At 35.7% G+C, this 25,831-nt stretch overlaps 1 protein-coding gene across 2 annotated transcripts in view; it reads left to right on the top strand.

Moving 5' to 3' along the window:
* SMAP1 (small ArfGAP 1) overlaps positions 1 to 25,831 on the top strand; it is a 167,798-nt gene that overhangs the window by 72,366 nt on the left and 69,601 nt on the right. For both annotated transcript variants that reach the window (XM_066359094.1, XM_066359095.1), the window contains exons 3-4: positions 11,551 to 11,636; positions 17,954 to 18,029. In XM_066359094.1, the coding sequence (XP_066215191.1) occupies positions 11,551 to 11,636; positions 17,954 to 18,029 (162 nt within the window). The remainder of the gene's footprint in view (positions 1 to 11,550; positions 11,637 to 17,953; positions 18,030 to 25,831) is intronic.

Genomic DNA, 25,831 nt, shown 5'->3' with positions numbered 1-25,831 from the left:
ACATGTTTTCATACACTTTCTTTTCTCTTCTTTTTCAAGTGAGTTGAGGGTAGATAGACTCCCGTATGCATCCTGAGAGGGATCCACCCTGTCTGGGGCCGTGCTAGCAACCTAGCTATTTTTAGCACCTGAGGCCCAGGCTCCATGGAGCCATTCTCAGTGCCTGGGGCTGATGCACTTGAATCAGTGAAGCCGTGGCTTCAGGAGGGGAAAAGAGAGAGAGAGGAGGGGGAGGAAGAAGGTGGAGGAACAAATGGCCACTTCTCCTGTGTGCCCTGACTGGGAATTAAGCCCAGGACATCCACATGCCAGGCTGATACTCTACCACTGAGCCAACTGGCCAGGCCATATTTTTATATTCTTTTAAAATTCCAAAAATACAGCAGTCACAGGGAGTATAACTTTAGTATGTAGAAGTTGCAAGGTAATATATGCAGATACTAGAAAGGAGGTGCTTTTTAGCATTTCAAACCATCCAAACTGAAATTGATTACCTTGGAAAGTAGTAATAAGTTTACCATTATTGGAATGGTTTGTGCAGAGGCTGGACAACCACTTGTAAATGTGTAGTTGGCATTCAAGCATTGATTGGGCAGATGGTGAGTAATTAGGAATCTGATGGCTCTTCCGTTCTTGAGATTCTTTGATTGTATGCTCAGTCCTCTTTGATTTTCATAGCAATTCAAAAACATTTTTATTATTTGCATTTGAGTAAAAATAATATGTTATAGTTAGAGATGTGATTCAACTTTTTCCAAAAGTCAGATTCTACCTCAGAAGATAAAAATTTCTTGTATTCTTGGGTAATTCAAAAGAATACGACAAGATTCTCAGGTTAAATTTGAAAGATGGGTTCTAAACATTTTTGAACAAACATCTTTGCTTTTTATATTTTCTTTCATAAGGAAAAAAATCACTTCCTAGATTTCTGTTATAACTTTGTTATTAGAAACACCAAGGTAACCTGGTAGCCCTTAGTTTAATTTAGTAATAGATGTGTTACATAGTATTGACCTGCTTAATTTAAGTGTTTGATCTTGCTTGGGAAAATATTTTTTTCCACGGCAGCTAAAACCGTGGGTTTTCACTAATCTTCATCAAGAAATTTCGCTGTATTCTGTGGCCTCAGCTTGATTTCTAACAGGTAGTCCAAATACAGGGAGATTAGGCAAAAGAAAATCAATAGATTTTAAATACTTCTTTGTAGCTAAAAAAAACCCAACAAACAAAAATTACAGGTACTTATATTGGTGGTCATGTTGTACCATCCTCAGTGGTAAAACTGACATCTAAAGGTTATAAAAGGGAGAGGATGAAAGTGGCTAAAATATACTAAAGACATTTTCTCCTCTTCGACTCTCTTGACATTTTGAATGAAGTTCTGATAAATTTTATTCTTGTTAATTTTGTGAAATAAAATGGCTTGCAGTTGATGGAAGTACAGTATTCCTGTGAGGCACCTCTGCCATCTTTAAGAAAATAGAAACCTGGAACTAGATTATTGATAGGCAGTGGAAACTTAAATTTTACATGAATCATGCAGTGGTATAGGTTTGTTTTACTTGGAACAGGATCCGATAATAAATTACATTGATGAAGGTGCAATAAGTTATGTTTTCCGTAGGAGTTCTGCAGAGGAGAAAGATGCACTATATAAATTATATTACTAAAATTAATTTTACATGTTCTTTTTTTTAATAAGGCTACTAGAAAATTTAAAGCAATACAAATGGCTCAGATTATCTTTTTGTTGCACAGCAGTGGTATAGATATATCACAGTTGTCATGCATTTGGCTGGAGCCACTGCAGGCTTCTTTTGTTTAATATTTTTGTAGTATACCTTCTTTCATGTGTTTATGTTTAACCTATCTATATCCTAAAATATAAAAGGGCTTCTTAGACAGTAAATGTCTACATGTGGCATGCTCTTTCAATATGGAGTTTTAATTTTATAATTTTCAGTGACTTCTTTAAAATAGTGTTTTAGTATTTCTTGTTTGAGTTTTCTTCTTCCATGACTTTCTTACCTCTGTGCTGGATCTTTGTTGCCTAATTCCTGTATTTGTAGCTTTCTCTTGGGTTCCTTTTCTTATTTCATTTTTAGTTTAAAGTATTTTTTCTTTTGCCTCTCCAATTTTCTTGTTTGTTTTCGTGTTCCAATTTATTTCCTATTCATTTCAGAAAAATATTCTTCTTTATTTCTAATTTTTCCTGAGTTTTTACTTTAATTATCAATGTTTCTAATTCCTGTTTAGTGTTATTTCATAACTTCATCCCTTTTAACTCATTTTACATGTTCTTTCATATCTTGTATATATCTTTTAGCTCATTCTGAATTAGTAGGGTAAAGTTTTGATCTATTTTTTGAGCCTGTTTGTTCGATTGTGGTTTTATTATAAAGATGTTATTCTGCTTCTCATTCTCTTCTGCTAATAACTTTGTATGAGATTTGACCTTGATTCTTTCCTGTTGATTATTTTTATGTGATATTAGTTTTCCATTACTTTTAAAAGGAATTGAACTTTAAGATAGCTTTCTAATTTCACCTACCTCTCTTTTCAATTGTTTTCATGTACGGTTTAAAATAAGGTCACTTGTTATGTGATTTTCTTCCTCCATTTTGTTCTCCCACTTTTATTTGGACTGTCTCTTCCTTTGTCTCCATTATCCTGTCCTTCTCAACTTTTAATTGTTTCTAAGTAGTTTCTCCTCAGTGGCTACATTCTGAGAGTTCATAATTATGGGCTAGATCATTTTCTCCCACTCTGCACTTACTGTGGACCTACTTAGTTGCTATTGGATTGGGTAAAAAATGCTTTCGATTTCTTATGCTTTCTTCAGATTTGTTGCCTGTAATTTTCAGTTTGTATCATTTCAGTATTTTAGCATTCTGTTCTCAGATCCACTCAGTTCCCCATTAGATATCATGAAAGGCCAAGTGGTCATGAGGGCCTTGTCCTTACCCAACAGCTTTTTGGAGTTTGTGAGCGCACTGCATCACTCAGTTTTGTTATAAATGTTGTCCATGGGCTTTTGGTTATTCTATCTAGTTACTCTTCTTTTGTGAAGAGCTTTTGGGAGCTTCAGAAACTTACTGTTAGTATAGAATTCCCAAGATATTCAATATTTAAAGAACAAAGTTCCATTTAAAAAGCTAATTTGGAGAGCTCCATGATTTACCACATTTGACCATTTGACGTGTATGGGTTAGAACATTCTTTAATCTCTCAAGGTTTTGTCCTTTAGATAAATTTTCACAGTGCCTTATGGAACCAGGTACAGAATGAGCATTCAGTACACATTTATTCAAGAAAACCCATAATCAGGCAGATTTTTTCTTATTTTGTGGGAAGAGGGCTCATTATAGTTCTATCAAGCTGATGAACTTTCTCACATCATGGCCTCCTGTATATTCTTAACTTTTAAACTTGATTGATCTTCAGTTTATATTAACTCTTTGTCAGGATCATTAATTGTTTTCTCATAGTAGAGCAGGGACAGTGGGCAGTTTCCAGTATTGTCTACACATACAGAGTAAGATGAAGAAAGAAATGAGACACTATCAAAAAAAGAAAAAAAAAGAAAGTGACATGGTCTATAACAAAATTTAATCTGTGAAGTTGTTTTTAAGCAATCCTTTTGGGGAAAAGATACATTTATTTTGAATTTTAATGTGCAAGATTGTGCTCTATATTTTCTGCTTTCTCTTGATTTGTTAATGATTTTTAAGGTTAAACTTTTAAAAAGGTCATTAATAGTGTTTAGAATTGTTTTTTTGTAGTGATTGGCTATAGTTCTTGGGTCAAAGCAGTGAAAAAAATGGTAAGATGTTACTTAGTGGAAGTCTTATTAATTAAACTGTGTCAGTTATATACTGCCTAACCAGGTAGATGGAGTATAACTAAAGGGAATAAATTATTTGAAGATAGAGGCTTATATATCTCCATATAGAGTGTAATATTTGTAGGCACTTGAAGTGAATGAATACTTGTATGAATAGATTATGTGGAAACATAATTATTATTCATTTCATTCACATCATATTTTAAAGGTATAGATACTTCTCTGCCTTGCTTTGTATGAATATAATAATGATAGAGGAGAGCAGCCACAGTCAAAACACTGGTCTGGGACCTTAAAGACCTACCGTAATTCCCCATGTATAAGAAATAGCAATTTCTGAAAATTTGGGGGTCTAAAAACTGGGTGCGTCTTATGCACTAGTTGTAGATTTTTTACTTGCATTTCCATCTTTTTTGCACTTGTGTTTGCGCTCATTGTTGAAGACTGATTTGTCATCAGACACAGATGAGGACAAGCTAATGGATGGGAGTTTGGACAGTGATGAGGGGTTGTATGAATTTTATGGTGAATAAAACTTGAGTTCAATAACTTTATGTAAAACTTTTTTTTTTTTTAATTTCGGGCTCCAAAATTAAGGTGCGTTTTATACATGGGAGTGTCTTATACATGGGGAAATACGGTATATTCTGGCTTTGACTTTGTTAACTAAATGGTGTGTGATCTTGAGCAAGTTACTAAGGACTTGAGCAAGTTATTTTAAAAATATTATCAGTATCTAGTGATATAAGTTTAAACATATTTTTTAAATGTTTTAATACTATTTTTTTTAAAGGATTTATTTATTTATTTTAGAGGAGGGAGGAGCAGAAAGCATCAGCTCCCATATGTGCCTTGACCAGGCAAACCTGGGTTTTGAACTGGCGACCTCAGTGTTTCAGGTCGACACTTTATCCATTGCACCACCACCAGTCAGGCGATACTACTTTTATATTGTCCTTTATTTGTTTATGAATTTCTTAAAGCATATTATAGTATGCAGAGGGTCTTTTAGCTATAAAGATGGAAAAGCATGTTGTATTTGAGAAAGTAAGGTAGTGCCTGTAGGTATGTTTGTCATGAGAGGCAAAGGTAAAAGTTGGCAGCCAGGGGCTGGTTTGGTCTTAATCCTGAATGATAGGGGATGGGGACAAGGACAAAGCAGAGAGCTCTTAAAATGTTACAAGTTGAAGAATAACATTGAATGTCACGTTCCTTTCAAGAACATGAATCTGATGATCCTGTTCCTTCAGTGGCCTAGGCATTGGGTGTCTAGATCTTGAACTACAGTGCTGGCAGTGGGGTAGATTATCAGGAAAAGCCTACAAGAAATACTGTATTAAAGAGTTAGAATCTCTAAGACTCTGCCAGAGGGAAGAGTCCAGGTCGAGTCCTGAGCTGAACCTCAAGCACCTAGGATGAAAGGAGTCATTTGTTCCTAGGCTTCTAGTGGTATGAACTTCATAGTAAATATTGATGACAAAAGACTATGATGTGAAATTTTATCAACTTTGTCATAACAGTGTTTAATTTTATTGCTTGAAAACAAGAATGTGTTCTCTGAATTTGTAGCACTTAGCAAATGCTGCAACAGATAATCAAGGTCTGAGAATATCTAGATACTGTGGAAAATATGAAAACTGGTAGTTTTAATTCCACATCATTATTTTAAAAGTTTAATTTTTGAATGTTTTATTTACTGTACTTTGTTCTTAAAACAAACAATTAAAACAGAAAGAAAACAACTCCCCTAAAACACAGTTTTATAAAAACTGAAGGAATGGACTCTAATATTTCCAAAGAGTTCCTGAGACCAAAAATGGTGGCCCTTCTTTTCCAGCAGCTGGAATCCAAAAGATCATGAAACAAGTCCTGAAAAGCTTGCTCCTTTGCAAGAAATCCTGGTGGCTTTTGAGAGGAAGATAGAGAACTATTCTGGAAAATTTCAAGTGGTAGTAGAGGTGAGTCACTGACATGAAGAATTTATTCAGGGACTACAAGTATGCATTTTCTCTTTTTAATCGAGTTTTTCTTTTTTAAATACACATTCAGCTAAGGCTGTTTGAAAGTCTTAGTCTTTGTGTTCTAAAATTTTTACTGAGTAGAAAGTAGTAGAGCAAGTAGTATTTCCTTTTCCACACAAAAGCAAAATACATGAAATTTTCAAAGATGGAATCTTCTGCAGCCGTACTGTTTCTTTAAGATGCTGCTGTTACTGGGAAAGGATATGGTAAATGAATCCCATGTTTATACTTTGAGTATTTTTACTGTAAGTTTTACTTGGGTGGGATTTATAAAAATACACTAATTTGATTTGATTCATAGCTTTTTGGTCCTCAGAAGACTGTTCTCTGGTAGGAGTGGAGGATACCTGTGAGGAGGCCCTCCTTGCTCTGGAACCCTGGCCAAGTTTGCTCTGGACACTACTGTATTTAGAAACAGTGCAGGATTAATGCAGCTTTCCTCTACTTATTGTATTGTTTTGGGGAATGGGAAATACGTGGACAGGGTACAGAAGGGAGGTAACAGTCTCCCTCCCATTTCTATCCCTCAGTCATCCAGTTTCCCTCAGTAGAAACAACCATGTTTGTCAGTTTCTTGTATATTCTTCCCAAAATATTTTATGCATATATGCAAACATATCGGTGGTAAACATTTTTAGTCTGTTTTTATATCCTTACACACAAATCTTTTGACCTTGAGGTGAGATTCTTTTTCCTTTATCTATTCCTCAGAAAATTGAATAGAAGATTTTTAATTTACATGATTTTACCTTTCTTCCTCCAGATTTAACATAGGCATGTAGCATCTTTCTATTATACTAATCGGTAAGATTCTATTTGTATGGCCAGTAACCGCGGCCATCACTGCTGCCAGACACGTGCAGGTTCTCATTGAATTCGGGCTGACGGTAAAGAAACAGCAGAGTCAGAGAATGGTGGGCCATCCTTTATTCTAGCCTGGCACTGGCAGGCGAGTAAATACACACAGTGTGAAAACACTTCTCTTTCCATTCAGGACTCCCAAAGCCACTGACTTTCTCCCGGTTTTCCTAGAATCAAAGGCCCTACTAGCTCAGTCCCCTCTGGTTCCCATTTCCTTCTCTCTGCACAAACTGGCTTCTTCTTCAGCACCCTGCCATCTTGGCAACCTCTCTCTCTGTAACAATGTGGCCTCCTACACAAAATTTTTGGTGCGAAACCCTTCCTCCAGCAAACATTAGCATAACCAAGCCTTCCCAACCCGGAAGGTAATCAGCAGTATCACTGACAGCATCATCATGTGGGCAGCGGTCATTTTTAACAATAAAAGTGAGCAAAATTAAATAACACAAATTTTAAAAACTTATTTGCCCAACATTATTGATTATTTTAATGTTTTGTAATTTTGCTTTTTGGACTTTAGAAGATCTAATTGCTATGTTGTAACCTAATCATTTGTAACAATGCAGTTGGTAATCTCATTTCTTTATATTTTAGCTGCTGTTTCTTTTTTCCACTTATTTTATTTTTTAAAAAGTCAGCAGTAAACCTAGAAGGGCAAATCAGTACCTACATAAATTTATGAAAACTATGCAGATAGCTTCTGAAATAATACATTAGTGTGAACTTCAGTTTAAATAACAAATAGTTGTTAACCAGATATCTATTAGTATCTGAAGGAGAAAGTGCAGGAAACATTAAGGGGCCAGATAGGGAGTAGGTACTGAGATAAAGGAGAGATGCACAGAGGTGAAGGAGAAGGAGGCCCCGCCCCCAGGAGCAGCAGTTCTGACACAGGGCCACTGGGTGGGCTGTGTGGGGCTTGAGTTGGGCGAGGACAAATAGAAGCCCTGACGTAGTGGTATCACTTAGTTGGAGTTTACACAGAGCTCTGCTGTCCAAGAGTTTGGATGATAAAAGAAAAAAAAGTGATGTTTTATTCTCAGGAGAATGAACCATTAATGTGGAATATTAGGTGGGCTTGTCATGTATTATTTCCTGATATTGACAATGTTTTAAATTGGGACACATTTTATTTTATCTGTTTTTGGTACCTTTTATCTTCACATTCATTTCAAGGCATCTTTTTTTCAGTAAAATTATATGTGCTGCTTATTTACCATTCCCCTTCGCCCCATTGGGGATGCCCTATTGACATAAAACTGATTTTTTAATAAAAAATACAGTACTATTACGTAAGAAAAATTTGTTACAGTTTGCCTACTGATTGATTTTGCAGATTTTTATCTATTCCCACTTTTTTTGTGTGTGTGTGTGTGACAGAGAGAGAGAGACAGACAGACAGGGATGGACAGACAGGAAGGGAGATGAGAAGTATGAATTCTTTGTTGCAGCACCTTAGTTGTTCATTGATTGCTTTCTCATACGTGCCTTGACTGGGGGGCTACAGCAGACCAAGTCTTTTTGGACTCCAATTATGAGTGACCTCTTGCTCAAGCCAGCGACCTTGGGCTCAAGCTGGTGAGCCTTGCTCAAGATGAGCCCATGCTCAAATTGGTGACCTTGAGGTTTCGAACCTGGTCCTCCATGTCCCAGCCAACTCTACTCACTGCCCCACCACCTGGTCAGGCTCCCACTTTTTGTTTTATTCATTTTTTTGTTTAGAAGAATAAATTTTTGTAGGGCCCTTACCTGTACTGTCTTTAAAGTTTGTGAACAGCTAGTTTGCATTATACTCCTGTCATCTCCTCACAGTGCCTGCTCCTGTTGTTCATTTTTCCCTGGTTCATACCATCTCCAAATTGCTTAACCTTGTACCTCTATTGAGCTTTTCATTGCTGTCCTTCTTCTACTGTACTGTATTCTACTCTTTATAAATTATCTGAGCTTACCAATATCTTCCTTCTTACTAAGTGATCGTCTACATCGCTGATATTATTAAATCCTTGTTTCCCCCATTCCCAGCTAAAACACACCCACCCATGCACCTGCACCAGTCAATTTTTGGTAGTGGTCTCTTGTAGAAATGACTCATTACTTCATATCACTATTCCCTTTCAGATTTTTATACCTCTTGTATTTTGTTCTCCTGATTGCAATGGATGATAGCATTTTTTTTTTTAAGATTTTATTTATTCATTATAGAGGGGGGGGGGAGGGAGAGAGAGAGAGAGAGAGAGAGAGAGAGAGAGAGAAGGGGGGAGGAGCAGGAAGCATCAACTCCCGTATGTGCCTTGACCAGGCAAGCCCAGGGTTTTGAACCAGCAACCTCAGCGTTTCCAGGTTGACGCTTTATCCACTGTGCCACCACAGGTCGGGCAGGATGATAGCATTTTTAATACAACATTATAATTTGGTAAAAAGTACATGTATGCCTTGTTTCCATTTTCTTTCCCAAAATACATTATTAATGTCCTACATTAAATAAAGAGAATATTTTAGATAAAATATGTATAGTCATATTTATTGAATCTGATTGTAAGATGCATCTTTATTTTATGGAACAATAAGAAAAAATTATTATAAGATACCGTCAATTGTTAGATGTATTACTATTTCATAAATGTTAAAATATGAAGAAAAAATATAATAGGATCAGTGACATACGGCATGTATGGTAGATACATGTTTTAGTCTTATTAAATTTTTTGTTAAAGTTTTCATATATTCTTCTTTGCTTCATAGAAACTTCAAATTTTCTTTATAGTTTCTGTGAGCTGTGTCTGTGTTACTTTTTGCTTCATTGCAGATACGGTGTAAACTAAGAGATATATTTTTTCTTGGTCTAATTCCTTTCAAATGCTTAGTGCCTTTGTGATTATATAACTTGATCATTGCTACTTCCAAATTCCGACTTTGGCACAAAGATGAAGCATCATTTCAATATTCGAAATGGAAAACATTTTTCTTTTTTTTTTTTTTTGTGAGAGACAGAGACAGGAAGGGAGAGAGATGAGAAGAATCAACTCATAGTTGCGGTGCCTTAGTTGTTCATTGATTGCTTTCTCATAAGTGCCTTGACCAGGGGGCTCCAGCTGAACCAGTGACCCCTTGCGCAAGCCAGTGATCTTTGGGCTCAAGCCAGCAACTATGGGATCATTTTGATGATCCCATGCTCAAGCCGGTGACTCTGTGTTCAAGCTGGCATGCCCTTTGCTCAAGTTGACAACATTGGGGTTTTGAACCAGGAACCTCAGCATTCCAGGTTGACGTTTTTTCCACTGTGCCACCACCATTCAGGCCAAGAAAACATTTTTTTCTTTTTTCAGGAAGGGTAAGTTATACTAAGAGTTTCTCAATTCTTCTCCCGTCACACAGAATTACATATTAGCTCTACTCGCACTAACTTTATGCTAGGGTGTGTCATGATGTAGTAGAGTTCTCTGTACTTTAAGTGCACTTATTAAAATCTTCTCATCTCATATACTTTTTTAAAAATTTATTTTAAAATTATAGTTGGCATACAATATTGTATTAGCATCTGATAAACTTTTGAAGCTTGGGTTTATTTGACCTTAGCTTCAGTTTTTTTCTAGAGCTAAATAACCAAAAGAAACTCCTTTAGTTCTTTCTTTGGTTTACTATTTCCTTGTATTTCCCAGTCCCCTATTACTTCACTTTCTCATCTCTAGAGGAGTGGTTTAGAAATCTGGTTTACTTTGAGAGAAAATTTACATTGAGGTGAGGTGGAGTAGAGATCCATAAGTGAGTGTATATTAGCGTTTTGCATACCTTAAAGCTCTCAGCTGGGAGAAAAGTCACTGTTTTTTTATTTGGAGGAAGATCAGTTTGTGTACATTTGAGGACTACAACTCAAGGTCAACATCCAGTAACCTGGTGAATCTGGATTGTCTTTTTGGTGATGCAGGCAGGGTGTGTGTCTAGGAAATCAGAAAAATAACAGGAATTATAAAAACAGATTTTTCTACCAATTAAAACAAGTTCTATGTAAATAAATGTAAAATAATAATAATGTTTTGTTTGTAAATGTTAATTTAGTTTCTAATGTAGTAGACTATCCAGGAGTACTGTTTGATTATTTTTTTAGTTTTTACTTATAAATGATCCTGAAACTGAATTTAACTTTGAAATGATTGTCAAATACTCTTGGGTTTGTAGATTTTAGGGAGGAGGTCTTTTGGACTCCTGAACTTGTATGTAAAACTTGGCCACTGGGCACAGGTTGTTTTGTTGTTGTGGTGGTGGTTTTTTATTTTTATTTGTTTATTTATTTTTGTAGGGAGAGAATTCATGGCTTTTAGTCATATCTTAGAGAATAACCCCAAAGAAATTAATATACTTCTGTAGAGTTCTAGATCAGCACTATTTCTCTTTTATATGTTCTTCTTAGTGATCTTGATTGTAAACCTTGAAACGTCAGAGTATTTTGGAGCTCAAAACAAAACAAAACAAATTGATTCTGAGTTGTTACTTTGAAACTGGCAATATTGTTCAAGTGGTGTATTTAAAACAATAATAATACTGCCCGTGAACTTCACTTTTAGGAAGCAATGAATATAAATGAAGATGATATTGTATGTACAGAAAAAGACATTAGAGAACTGTGGCTCCACATATGTTGAAAAAAATGTGAAGGATTAAAAATATACTTTTATTTTGAACTTGATTAATTTCATAAATGTAATTTAAAGAAAAATATATGTATTGGAAATAAATGTAACGAGGTATTTGTATATATGCATGTATAGGAATTAGTATTTAATATTGAGGTGAATAATGAAAATGCTTCCTTTTTTATATATATAGTGCATGCAGGATATGGGAAATACTAAAGCAAGACTACTCTATGAGGCCAATCTTCCAGAGAACTTCCGAAGACCACAGACAGATCAGTATCCTTTAATATTTCTTTATTTGTGGGTTTGTAAAGAATCAACTCATTTTTATAGTTGATATTTTAACTGTGTTTAGGAAGATATGAACTTTATACTGTTGTTAACAGAAGATAGAACTTGATTTGCCCTGATATGTGCTTTACATGGAGTAAATTTTTGTTAGTAATCTGGTAATACATGATAGATGATTTTTTTTTTTTTTTTGCATAAGACAGAGAGAGAGTCAGAGAGAGGGATAGATAGGGACAGACAGACAGGAACAGAGAGAGATGAGAAGCATCAATCATTAGTTTTTTGTTGTGACACTTTAGTTGTTCATTGATTGCTTTCTCATATGTGCCTTGACCATGGGGCTACAGCAGACCGAGTAACCCCTTGTTCAAGCCAGTGACCTTGAGACCAAGCTGGTGAGTTTTTGCTCAAACCAGATGAATCCGCACTCAAGCTGGCGACCTCGGGGTCTCGAACCTGGGTCTTCCGCATCCCAGTCGACACTATCCACAGTGCCACCACCTGGTCAGGCGATAAAGTATTTTTTATGCAAGTATTGTTAAGTATAAAATATTGTGACTGATTCTTCTTGATCTCCAACTCTTGATTGGAGAGTTTATTTTAGACTAGTAGAGATTTAATTCTTGAGTATTTAAAAAAATCTTTTCCAAAGGGATTTTCTTTGATCACCTTTATGTAGTAATTAGATTTACTTGAAGCAGTTGGGCATGTACGCATTTAAAAGGCAAATTACATATGTAATGGAAGTAGAAGTGCTGAAGTAATTTATGCTAATATTTCCTACTGGCATTCCATTTTGCATAGGTTGCACAACTCGCTTACTTTACAAATCTATAATGATGAAGGGCTTTTAATACTAGCATGGAATATTTTCTTGCAAGCATTTAGAATTTTTTTCACATTTGTTAAAGGTAAACATATGATCCTATTGGATTTCTCAAACTCATATTGAAGTTTGAGAAAGCAGCTCATCAAAATTATACTACTTTATAAATAAGATTATCTAATTCATTGTACATATTTGTGATTCTATCCAAAAATGACATTTGCAGTTTTGACAGTAAAGTGTAGTTTTATAAATATTAGTTATATATTACACATTTGTATACTAAAACAGTTTGTGTGGTCAGTGATGAAAAAAAGATGATTTTTTCTCATACAAGATACAAGCCATTATACTATATATTTTTATATTTATGCAAAAACATTTTAAATTATATTCAGAAAGTTAGTATTTATATTAGTCCTGTTCTGTTTCTGCTTTCCCGCCTCCTTCCCACAAATTTAAGAGTCTGGTATCCAAGGCTATTTTTACTGTAGCAAGATCTTAGCGTAAAAGTGGGAGGTACATTTCAGGCATAAAAAATTGTGTGAGGAGAAGTATTAAGGTGTGAGGAAACATGACATTTTAAGGTTTTGGTGTGACAAGATTTAAATTTTGTGGGTTAAGTGGCAAAGAAACTTATTTTCCAAATGATGAAGGGTTTTTAATACTAGACTGAGCAGGGTGGACCTCATTTCATTGGCCCAGAGTGTTGAAGGATTTGAAAAGCCTTGAAGGGTTTGAAGCAGAAGAAACATTGGAAACATGCACTTTTCCACAAGGAAGATTAGTTGAAGGATATGTTGGAGTCAGAGACACCATATAGAATACTAGAATAGCTTTCAAGTGAGCAGTAATGAAGATACGAATTGAATAGTGGCATTGAGAATGGGCAACAGGAAATTGGGAAGATCAGAAGGAAATTTGGGAAAGCAGGAACAGTTGGATTAGGTTTAGATTGGCTTTGTTTCTGAGAAAAACACTGAGATTACCCCAGATGTTCTAGTTTGGCTAGGTTCTGTGGAATTCAGTAGCAGAGTACCAGAGAAAGTTTAAGGGTTAAAAATGAAAGATAATAAGCAATGCTTCATTACTTTCGGCAGGTTGAATGTCTGTTGGACACATGCAGGAAGATACCATGTAGTATCTGGAAACATGAGTCTACTAAGAAAGAAGAATATTTATTTGATTTTTCAAACTAAATGTGACACTGCTTCTAAAGCATTTTCAAATTATGGTCATATTTATATGAAGTACTGACCACTTACTGTTCACAAAAAGATAATCTAATAGTCAGAAACTACTTAAAGTGGGATTTTGTCTAAACAAATTCGAGATAGATGACTACTAATGATAAGAGTATAACATGATACCTCTTGGACTATATAACTGGCCCCTATATCTAATGTTACGCTATAGTCTTAAATTTTTTTTTTACCTAACTTATAGCACTGGCACTTTTATTCTGTTTAGTCATGAAACACTGATTTGTGGGTTGTATTGGGGAGACCAGTGAGAAAAACTGTTACCGTTCTTTATTTCATGAATTATTCTAAAGCTCAGTGTACTTTTGAAAAGACTAGCATCTCTACATTCTCATCAACTTACATATAGTTGTCTCGTTACTAGAGGCAAGTAGAACCAAATTGAGTAAAACTCACATAATGTGGGGCCTCACAGCATTCTTAACAAAATTTGTCACTTTTTGAAAGCTTTACGATTACAAAAGTTATGCAATAGCTGCTGTGAAAGTATAATTTCTCATGTGGGATGTGGTTAATTATAGACTGCATGTATCAGTGCATGACACATGGTAAAGCCTTACATTAGGGTATTTCGTCTTATCTAAAACTTTAATTACTGCAGTTCCATGAGATCTATTGTTCACCAAAGCTAATCAGCAGTTTTCTTTCGAACTTTTGAAAGTTTTAACTGCTGTCAGTGCTATGTCTCTGGAACTGGAAGATTTTTTTCTTGGGAATAGATAATTTAATTGTCGTTTAAATGGTATTGCCACAGAAAGGAAAAAAAAATATTTTGTTTTGAGAGAGAGAAACATCAATTTGTTGTTCCCTCTATTTATGCACTTGCTGATTCTTGTATATGCTCTGATCAGGGATCAAACCTACAGCATTAGCATATCCAGATGACACTGTAACCAACTGAGCTACCTGGCCAGGGCAGAAAAAAAATCTTAAAATACAGATAAATATGTGTTAAAAGATAAAATACATAGTAAATTTTAAAAATTTTCTGGGCTTACGTAGTACCATGTGTTAGTTTTAAAGATGGGGACAATTAAGGATAGTGTACTGAATGTTTTGTAACTATAGGCATGGGCTATTTTTGTTGTAGTTTGTTTACTAAATGCTAAATCAACCGCTTAAACTTGAATTGATATTAATATGTCTTTCCTTGATTCCCTGAAAATATTACTATTCTTTTTTTTAATTGTTCTTTCTCACTTATTTTCTCTTTCCTTCCCTCCCTCCCTCCCTCCCTCCCTCCCTCCCTCCCTCCCTCCCTCCTTCCTTCCTTCTCTCTTTCTCTCTTTCTCTCTTTCTTCTTCTTTATCTCCCTCCCTCACTCTCTTGTTTTCTTGGTGTATGCTTTATCAGTATAGCTAAATCATATGTCTCTAATGACACCTGGCAACTGGAAAATGAAGATAAATATTTCCAGCTCTTTAAATTCATTGGTTCTTTTTTTACTGTTTCCCATTTGCACACCTATTTGAACTTGTGAAATGCAAGCTTTCTTGATCTAGTAAGTTCACTTGCCCTAATGCTTTATTTTTAGTTTAGTTTAGTTTATGTCCTTGAAAAACATGTCTTTTGTCCAACATAATTTTTAAAAGTTGCTTAATAATTTCTGAGTAATTTTCTTATAAGCAGAAATTAGACTCAGATATTGTTATTTATATAAAATACATTAAGATTTCTCTGATATCTGTTATTTCTGAAAATTCACAAACAGCAACATATTTTTACAAGATGTTACCATTGTTTTTTACTCCAAAAGATTGTATACTTAAAGGGTTTGCCTTTTTCAAATTCAGTATTTATAAAGCCAACATGGTTTTCATTATTTTAGTTTTACTATTATGGTTAAATTATTTTATCTACTCAATTTTTTAACCTTAATAATAATAATAATTTTGGTCATAAACAGTGAACTTTTCTTTGTCATAGTTATTTCATAAAAGAGAGTAGTGAAATCTTTACAGGCTTTAATATGTAGTACACTTTAAACCAGCGGTTCTCAACCTGTGGGTCGCGACCCCAGCGGGGTCGAACGACCAAAACAGGGGTCGCCTAAAGCCATTGGAAATACATATTTTATTTAAAAATGTGGCTTTAGGTGACCCCTGTGTTTTGGTTGTTTGACCCCCTCCGGGGTCGGGACCCACAGGTTGAGAACCGCTGCTTTAAACAATATGCAAAATAAACTGTTGTTCTGTCTTTAAGAAGGAAAAATATCAGTGTGATTCTCCTCCCAAATATTTAAATATAAAATTTATACTTGAAGAATTTGGATTTCCAAAATTTTTTTTTAATTAACAAAAACTATATACACATTTTATATAAATATTCATACACTCTTTTTTAAAACAAATATATTTCATATTACCTGAAGTAAAAATGACAGCAGTCTAAGTAAATTTCTTTTTCTCTTCTCATTTGTGGAGATAAATAGTGTAGTGAAAATTGCTCAATTCATCCACATTTCTATACCTAATCCTAAGGGCCAGCTTTTTTGATGGTTTAAATTTTTTTTTTTGTTAGAAAAGTAGAAAATGTAATACAAACTTAGATTTACAGTCATGAGCAAACTTAACATTTAGTTGATTTACATGTGAAATAATTGATGTAAAATACCATTGTGTTTTATGAAAATCTTGGCACACTTGGTAATTATTTGGTATTGAATTGACTGCCAAAATGTTCTCATATCTAGATAAGCAGCCTTTAATCAGTTCTAGGGTCTTTCACTTGAAAGGGTCTCCCAGGCTACTTTGAAAATGAAGGTACCCTCCAAATTTGACATTCTTTTCTAGATTTTAAGTCATGTAGTATCATTACCTGAAATTAACTGACTGATTCACGAATGAACTTGTGATGACCAATATTCTGAAAAGGTATTTGTCAGACATTCCTTGTTTTGAATCACAATTCTCTGTACTGTAGAATCCCAGAGAACTTTTTAAACTTCTATGCCCCAGTTTTAGTTGTAAATGTCACTTACCTTGTAGGTTATTAAAAGGAGAAAAAAAGATAAAATACCTTTGACATAATCAGATTGTAAAAAACTATTTTTAAAAAATAGCTTTCAATCACTCAGCTTACTTAGTAGATTGAATGTTTAGATTGTCTGTCTTATTTGCCGTTTTGAAAGGCCTTTGAATGCTTTTATATCCACTGCACAGGGGTCTCTCAGCTCTTTTCCTACTACCTATTGCCTCAACTGTCAATTTAGAAGGCTTTTATTCACTTTTAATACAGAGTTATTGACTGAAAATGTATTGTTTTACTGCTTCAGGAAACTTTTCTTTTGAACAGAAGAATGTCCTAACCTGGTTATCCACAGATTGTATTTCAGTGAAATTCATTTTCTTTGTAATTCTATGTACTTTGTTTTATGCATTAAAAATCACTGTTCCAGAAAGGAGTCCACAGGCTTTACCTCTGGGGTTCATGGTATTTAAAAGGTTAAGAATCCTTGATGGAAGAATTTCCAATTTAGTGGAATATAATAAAGCAGTGATTGAGTGGCATGATAATTCATCTATCTCAGATAATCCCAAACTAGAAGTGGCCCACTTGATCAACAGGAAAGACTAGTTTAGCCAACTTTAAAAAAAATTAAATAGTACTAACCTTAGTTTTAGCTTTTTGACTTTTCCATTGCTCAGATTTGCAGAAAAATAATTGGCCACCACTCAGACAGAGGTAGCCATATATATGGGGAAAGTACATAAGTAGTAAAAGCACATTTGTTTAATTTTTCCAAGTTGCCGATTCTTCATCTATGATGTGGAAATAATATGCAAATTACTGGGTTTTGGAAGGATTAAAAGAAAGAAATTATGGACAACATAGACGTATGTCTGGTGTACTGTGGATACTGTACGGGCATTAGTTTCTTTCCTATAATGAAAATTCAGAATGAATCTTAATTGAATATAGAGTTTGAGGGAGGTGGGAGGGAGAGCTGAGGAGTGTGGTGGAATTGAGAAACATGGTTACTTTTCTTTCCAGAATTGGATTGAGTGGTTTTGTTGGCTGGGAAAAAAATTCCTGAAAGAGATGGACATTTGGATAGAAGGAAAAGTGGATTATAGAATTTAGAGAGGAAGAAGAAAGCACAGAGGAGAGGAGGTAGAAAAATTGAATGTAAAGTTAAACTTTGTGGAGCGAATCGAATTAGTGAATATACATGTCACTGAGCTCATGCTTTTCCTTAAGTTATCTGTTTTCAGAGCAGTGGAATTTTTCATCAGAGATAAATACGAAAAGAAGAAATACTATGATAAAAATGCTATAGCTGTTACAAATGTAAGTAAAATCTTCATCTCTGTTACCAATTTGTTTATTAAATACCATAGATCTTGAACTTTCAACATACAATACAGCTTTATTTATAATAAAAATATACTAGTTATATACTTTGTAAAATTCAAATATTGCAATTTTTTGTCTAATGTATTATTGAGCTCTCCCAAAGCAGAACTCTTGATTTAGAAAGGAGCATATTCTGAGAGTCTAATGACTGCCTAAATGGCATTTAATTAAGTTAATTTTATGAAATTTGCAGAAAGGTAAAACCACTAATTGAAATGGAGGACAAAAAATTATTTTACTACCTTCTGGAAATTTGTAAAAAATAAAAACAGTGAATTTATCTTCCCTTAAAGCAGTGGTTCTCAAACTTTTTGAAGTCAGGGTGCATTTAAAATCCTACAAATAATTGTAGGTGCACTATATACAAATTTCTGAGAAATATGTTATAATAATTAAGTCAAATATTAAAGAAAAAAATATAAAGTCCAAGCATGCTTTTATGGTAATTAACCGATATAAATACGACAAAATTAAATTTATTCTGACATTAAAAAACATTTTTTGTTACATTTTTTGAGTTATGCTTTTTAGAATTCATAAAAAAAGAGGGGTTAAAAAATAAAAAAACGACAAAAATGTTATCTTTTTATATATAGAGAGAGAGATACATTCTTAGTAAGATTTAGAAAATTCGGCAGGTCCCAGCACGGATGTGTTTTTTCGTTCTTGTGTTTATGATAAACATGAGCCTGATGTGTCCTAGCGATTTCTTCAATATTTGGCATATATTTAAAAGGCAAACTTTTATTTCCTTGTCAATACATTGAAGAATTCCTCTCTTTTTACTCTTAATTGTGTTGAGGGTAGAAAATCCTAATTCACATAAATAGGATGTTGAAAATTGTAGTAAAATGTTCAAAGCTTTTTTAGATACTGCCACATAGTCTTCTTTTATAGAAATCCAAAAGACTTCAAGAGACAATTCCTTATGTTTAATCATCAATCCAAACCCCCCACCATACATGTCATCTTAACTTTACACCAAACAAAGGATAAGATAAACTTGCCTCCAGTCTTTCTGGGGAACATGGGGGGTAGTGTAAACAATCCAGCACCACAGCATAACAGCATTTTGCAACCTAATTAGGCAAGTGAGGTGGGTGTTGGGCAGACTGTCAGCTTACAGCCAGTTCCCCACACCTCTGTCCCCCAAAAATCTAAACTCCAAAAACCTTATTGGTTTTTTGGTCTGCAACAGGCACATATGTATTTCTCTGGAATACCATAAGGTGCACCTGGAAATCTTCTAGGGTGCACCAGTGTGCCCTGGCGCACACTTTGAGAACCACTGCCATAAAGACTTTGGTAGATCTCTTCATTGATTATTATCAAGCCTTTTGATAACTAATACTTGAAACCTTACTGTAGTGATCAAATAATGTTATATCACTGCTTTTTAAATATTCTTTTCTGATATTTTTCTACCTCAGTTAATTACAGTTTAAGACTAATTATAGTCTTTATTGATACAGTCATTTTTTTACCTTTAATTTTTAGATTAATAAACAAGCTATAAGTTAATCTTGTGGTTAGGTTGTATATCAATCAATTTAGAGACAATAATTTCATCTCATTTTACGTGCATACTAGGTTTTTCTTTTCAGGCTTTATTGAGAAGCAGTTACTAAAAAATTTAATCAAATAATAACAAAGTAAGGATATTTTAATCTATCACCTTTGACAATGAAAATAATCTTGTTAAAAAATGTTTAACACATCATTAAGGGCTGTGCTATCTCTCTAATCAATGGAAACCTTAAAAAAAGATTGATAACAATTGACAAGATTGAGAATGATATTTATAATGTCCATAAAACTAAGTTTAGTTATAGCATTATGGGGAAGAAGGGACTAACTTTAAATCATAAGTAATATATTTTCATATGAAATTTTAAGAAATCATTTTAGTTTGACTGGTAGTGCCGCAGTAGATTGACTGTTGGCTGGGACACTGAGGGCCCTGGGTTTGAAACCCAAGATGCCCAGCTGGCCTGCAGGCTCATCTGTATGATCCCAAGGTCACTGGCTTGAACCTAAAGGTCACTGGCTTGAAGCCCAAGGTCACTAGCTTGAGCAAGAAGTCACTGGTTTGGCTTGAGCCCCCTAGTCAAGACATGTATGAGAAGCAATCAGTGAATAACTAAAGCAAGGGTCGGGAACTTTTTTGGCTGAGAGAGCCATGAATGCCACATATTTTAAAATTAATTCCGCGAGAACCATACAACGACCCGTGTACATTATGCATTATCCAATAAAAATTTGGTGGTGTCCCAGAGGACAGCTGTGATTGGCTCCAGCCACCACAACCATGAACATGAGTGGTAGGAAAAGAATAGATTGTAATACATGAGAATGTTTTATATTTTTAACGTTATTATTATTATTATTTTTTTTTTTTTCATTTTTCTGAAGCTGGAAACAGGGAGAGACAGTCAGACAGACTCCCGCATGCGCCCCACCGGGATCCACCCAGCACGCCCACCAGGGGCGACGCTCTGCCCACCAGGGGGCGATGCTCTGCCCATCCTGGGCGTCGCCATATTGCGACCAGAGCCACTCTAGTGCCTGAGGCAGAGGCCACAGAGCCATCCCCAGCGCCCGGGCCATCTTTGCTCCAATGGAGCCTCGGCTGCGGGAGGGGAAGAGAGAGACAGAGAGGAAAGCGCGGCGGAGGGGTGGAGAAGCAAATGGGCGCTTCTCCTATGTGCCCTGGCCGGGAATCGAACCCAGGTCCTCCGCACGCTAGGCCGACGCTCTACCGCTGAGCCAACCGGCCAGGGCGTTATTATTTTTTTATTAAAGATTTGTCTGCAAAAAAAAAAAAGATTTGTCTGCGAGTCAGATGCAGCTATCAAAAGAACCACATCTGGCTCGCGAGCCATAGGTTCCCGACCCCTGAACTAAAGTGAAGCAACTACATGTTGATGCTTCTCATCTCTCTCCTCCACCCCCTTCCCATCTCTTCTAAAAACAAAATCATTTTAGTATATTTTATAAAGTACACTGCTTTACATTAAACACCCTTTTTAATATCCTATACTTTTTTGTTATTTCTATACTGAAAGTATTTTTATCCTTCATGGCAACAATTTATAAATTTTATGTAGTAATGTATAGGAAAACAGTTTTATTTTTAAATAATGGTTATTATGGTATTGTTTTTAACCCCCCCCCCCCCATGTGTGATAATGGTATTATACTTAGTAAAGAGAAATTCTTCATTCATGATAGATGTGTGCTAGCATAAAATGTTTAGGGATCAAGTGTTATGATATCTGTAATTATTTTTATTTATTTATTTCTATTCATATCAATATACTAAGTTATACAACACACATCTGAAGTAACATAGTATATTTATAATAATGTGGAAATACTGCTTTCTCCTACTCTCATATGTGTGTGTGTGTGTGTGTGTGTATGTAGTGCAATAATTTTTTCAAAATCTTTACATACATCTTCAACATCAGTGTCTTTGTCATCACTAACGCCATTTTTTTAAAATCTAACTCAGTTTTTTAATTAAAAATTTTTTCAATTACAGTTGACATACAATGTATGATTAGTTTCAGGTGTACAACACAGTGATTAGATATTTGTATGCCTTATGAAATGATCACCCTGATCAGTCTAGTACCCATCTGACACCGTACACAGTAATTGCAGTATTTCTGACTGGATTCTCTTCATATCCGTCATTGTATAAACATCCCTGTAATCATGTTTTTATAACTGGAATTTTGTACATTTTAATCTCTTCTCCTTTCTCACTCATTCAATCACCCTCCTTTCTGGCAACCATCATCAGAATGTTCTTTGCATCCATGTATTTTCTCATTTTTAAATGGCTCAGTGAAACCTGGCAACCTAGTGTGTGTCTGTGTCTGTATAGAGAGAGAACACACATGGCACACCATTAAAGTTTGGTAAGTATTAGTGAAGTTTATTCTAGGATGTTTATGTATTTTTTAGGTTTGAAAATAAAAATTTCAAGGTAAAAGATTTTATACTCTTGAGTTTGTATTATTATTATTATTTCAGTGTGTGTGTGAGAGAGAGACAGGAAGGGAGACAGATGAGAGCATCAACTCATAGTTGTGACACCTTAGTTGTTCATGATTGCTTTCTCATATGTGCCTTGACTGGGGACTGCAGCAGAGCCAGTGACCCCTTGCTCAAGCCAGTGACCCCTTGCTCAAGCCAGTGTCCTTGGGCTCAGGCCAGCGACCTTGGGCTTTAAGCCAGTGACCTTTGTGCTCAAGCCAGTGACCCGTGCTCAAGCTGGTGAGCCCGTGCTCAAGCTGGTGAACCCACGCTCAGGCCAGATGAGCCCATACTGAAGTTGGCTACCTTGGAGTTTTGAATCTGGGTCCTCAGCATCCCAGGCCAACGTTCTATCCACTGCGCCACCACATGGTCAGGCTTGAATTTATATTATTGCTGTAATGAAAATTCAGAAAAGTTCACAAAAATCACATTTAATCCAAGGGGAAATGTATTTTACCTATTCATTTATAATCAAGGTAATGATTTTTTAAGTTTATATTCTAGCAAGTTTAAAGTATTTCTTTTTCTTTTTGTGTCAATTGATGTGCAAGTAATTAATCTTATATATTGCTAATAATTATATATTTATATTCAGTATTTTGTCTTCAGTAAGAGATTGAAAATTCATTTAAATAATTTCTGATTATTTATTATGGTCTTAGTCTCCTAGGATGCTGAAGTAAAGAGGATGTAACCTTTGCTTTCAGAGAGATTTAATTTCATAGTGGGGATGAGACCATGTTAAAAAAAAAACCAATATGAAACAAAATACAAGTAGCTTATCTAAGGTACTTAAGGAGTAGCAGGGCACAAGGGGGATATCTGAGGAGGCTCACTTTGAATATCAGTTGTACTTGATAAAGAGATGTCTTGAGTGGCTATTAAGCCTCGTATGGCTGTTACCCCTGTATTAAATGACTCCAAATTGCTTTACCTTTATCGTTATTGTGTCTGATTTTCAGTTTTTCTGTCTCTTATTTTAGCTGTCATTTTTTAGTTCTGCCAGTATGTGTTACTACTATTATTATTTTCTTATTTTAAACAAGAGTAAGGGCATAAAGGTGACCATGCTTCTCTGTGTAAGACAGTAATTTTTTAATCCTTGAAAAAAGAACTGATAAATTTCTTGTGCTTCTGAACATAAACATTTCAGAATGTTGTGGCAAAATAGAAAACTATAAACTACAGCAGAACAGTGGCAAAGAGTTTTTCCAGTTTTTCTAAAGTACTGCCCTCTTGCCTCCCAGGACATTTAATGTGTTTGTGAACGAATCCTCGCATGAATCCATCATACAGAGGATAAAGGGGCTAGCATAGTACTTCCTTCCTCCGAAGGGACTTATTTGTCATTGTGAAGAGTGGCTTCAGTGAACTGTTAATAAACATGGTGACTGGCTATGTAAACATGACACTTCTGAGAAAGGAGGGAGAGTTATATGTGCCATTTTTATGAGGGTGTTTGTTGTATAGGCCAGTGATTTTCAACCTTTTTTGAGCCGCAGCACATTTTTTATATTTACAAAATCCTGGGGCACACCACCTACCAAAATGACACTCTAACACAGTACATATTATACATATAGTTAATAATATAGTTTCTAAATGTATTTATACTCATTTAGTGTGAAACCTGGGCCTGTTTCAATGAACACAAAAGGGATATCCTGGCAGGAATGGTAGAAAGACACACACGAAGCTCTTCCTCAACAGTTCTCAGTCTCTCTCTGTTTTTAGTTTTTATCGCAGTCAAACTTGAGAAGCTCAGCTCACATAGATATGTGGTTGAAAACGGGAGCAATGTCAAAATAGCTTTGTTGGCCAGAATGGGGAACTCCTTGGCAACAGATAACCAAAAACTGTCCAAAGGAAGATCAGCAAACTTTAGCTTTAAAGTTAGATAACATTGTGATGCATTGTGATGCATTGTATATCACCCTCTGTGGGGGCCTCTTTTAAAAAGAAAAAGGTCAAATATCTATATACACCATCAGGATAGACATAACCAGCTGAGGTTGAGGCTTCATCTAGTGGTGGCAACATTTACCTCCAGTCCTGACCAGGATTAGAAATCGGGACCATAGGGAGGAGTAGCAGCTTCACCTACTTGCCGCAGCCACATAATGACAAGTGCGCAGCAGCCCGAGCGGGACCTTCCTGGGTGTGGATGAGAGGCAGCCTACTATTGGTTCATCTCTAGTGGTCGGGATGAATCCTAGAAGGTGATTGGTCAGTGAGCCTTTCCTGTGCCTCCACTCTTCCTGTCGCTGATAGCTGGAGGGATTGTGAGGGGAATGTTTATGTTTGGATGAGGCGGCTGGCAGTGGGCCGGATAGCCTACGCCGGCCATAGTTTGGGGACCCATGTTTAATTTCCCCACAGCACACCTGACCATGTCTCACGGCACACTAGTGTGCCACGGCACACTGGTTGAAACACTGGTATAGACCATACCATTCTGAGTGCCTGTAGCACCATAAGCATGAATTAAGGGAGAAGGCTTAAAGGGGAAAAGTGAAGTTCAGATAAGGACAAAAACAAAGGAAAATATGTTCCAAGGAAAAAGGTTCTTCTAGAATTTTTACTGATTTATAGCCTCAAACACACAAAAAAAGTATTTTATTTCTTTTGCATCTTTTAAAGTAACTGCGTGGTGCTGGGCACCAGTATGGGCATAATCATATCAGCCCTTATTCATAGCGGTCCTCACGGTTTCCCTCCCTCGCTGTTGAGATCTGTGCTAGCCTCTTATTTTGAACTAACTGTGGCTTAGTTTCAACCTTCATTTTTTTTTGTTCATTTAATCATCAACAGCAAACATTATTGAATGCATACCACCTGCAAGGCACTGAGATTGAAACTGTATAATCTTTGTCCAAAAGTAGTTTATTGTCAAACTTTTATCAATGTGTACAATGTACAGTGACCAGAATTGGGTTAAAACAAAAGAATGAAAGTGCTATGAGAAAACAGAATTTAGGTAGCACTGATTTTCACTGGGGTAATTTTTAAAGAAAGTATGTTTAAGATTATCCTTAATAGAACAGTAGGATTTCAGGGAAACGAGGATAAGCGTTGATAATGCAGGAAGGACATTTCTGACTGAAGAGACCTTTTATCTCAGCTATGCCAAAGTTAGATGAAGAGGAAAGAGAGTCCAGGTATATTATTTGGTGTGTTTGGTGAGTAGTCCATGAAACTGTCTTGACTAGAGAGTGTGAAGGAGGACTCTCTGGGGTGGGTAGATGTGAGAGAATAAATGTAGGGGGAAGTGAATCTTGAAAGGCAGATAGGGGTTGTGTAAAGGACTTGAATGCTAGACAGCTCAGGATTTTTAAAATGTATTTATTAAGGAATGATTATTGAATTAATTTTCTTTTGCCACTTAATAAATTGCTTGAAACTTGGTGACTGAAAACAACACAGGATCTTACAGGTTCTCTTGGTCAAGAGTCTGGGTATGGTTTAGCTGAGATCTCAGCTGTGGATATTCCCAAACTGAAATCAAAGGGTTGGCCGAGGTGCGATCTTAGGCTACTTGTCTTCTTCTGAGCGCAGTTGTCAGAATTCATTTTCTGTGGCTGTATGGCTGAGGTCTGTCCTCTTGCCAACTGTCTGATGGGGGCCACTCGCAGTTCCTAGAGGCCACCCTCAGGTCCTTGCGGCGTAACCCATTCCCTTACAACATGGCA

This window comes from Saccopteryx leptura, chromosome 1, assembly GCF_036850995.1.
Source record: "Saccopteryx leptura isolate mSacLep1 chromosome 1, mSacLep1_pri_phased_curated, whole genome shotgun sequence".
NCBI lineage: Eukaryota > Metazoa > Chordata > Mammalia > Chiroptera > Emballonuridae > Saccopteryx > Saccopteryx leptura.
This window is presented reverse-complemented; position numbering and strand designations above follow the sequence as displayed.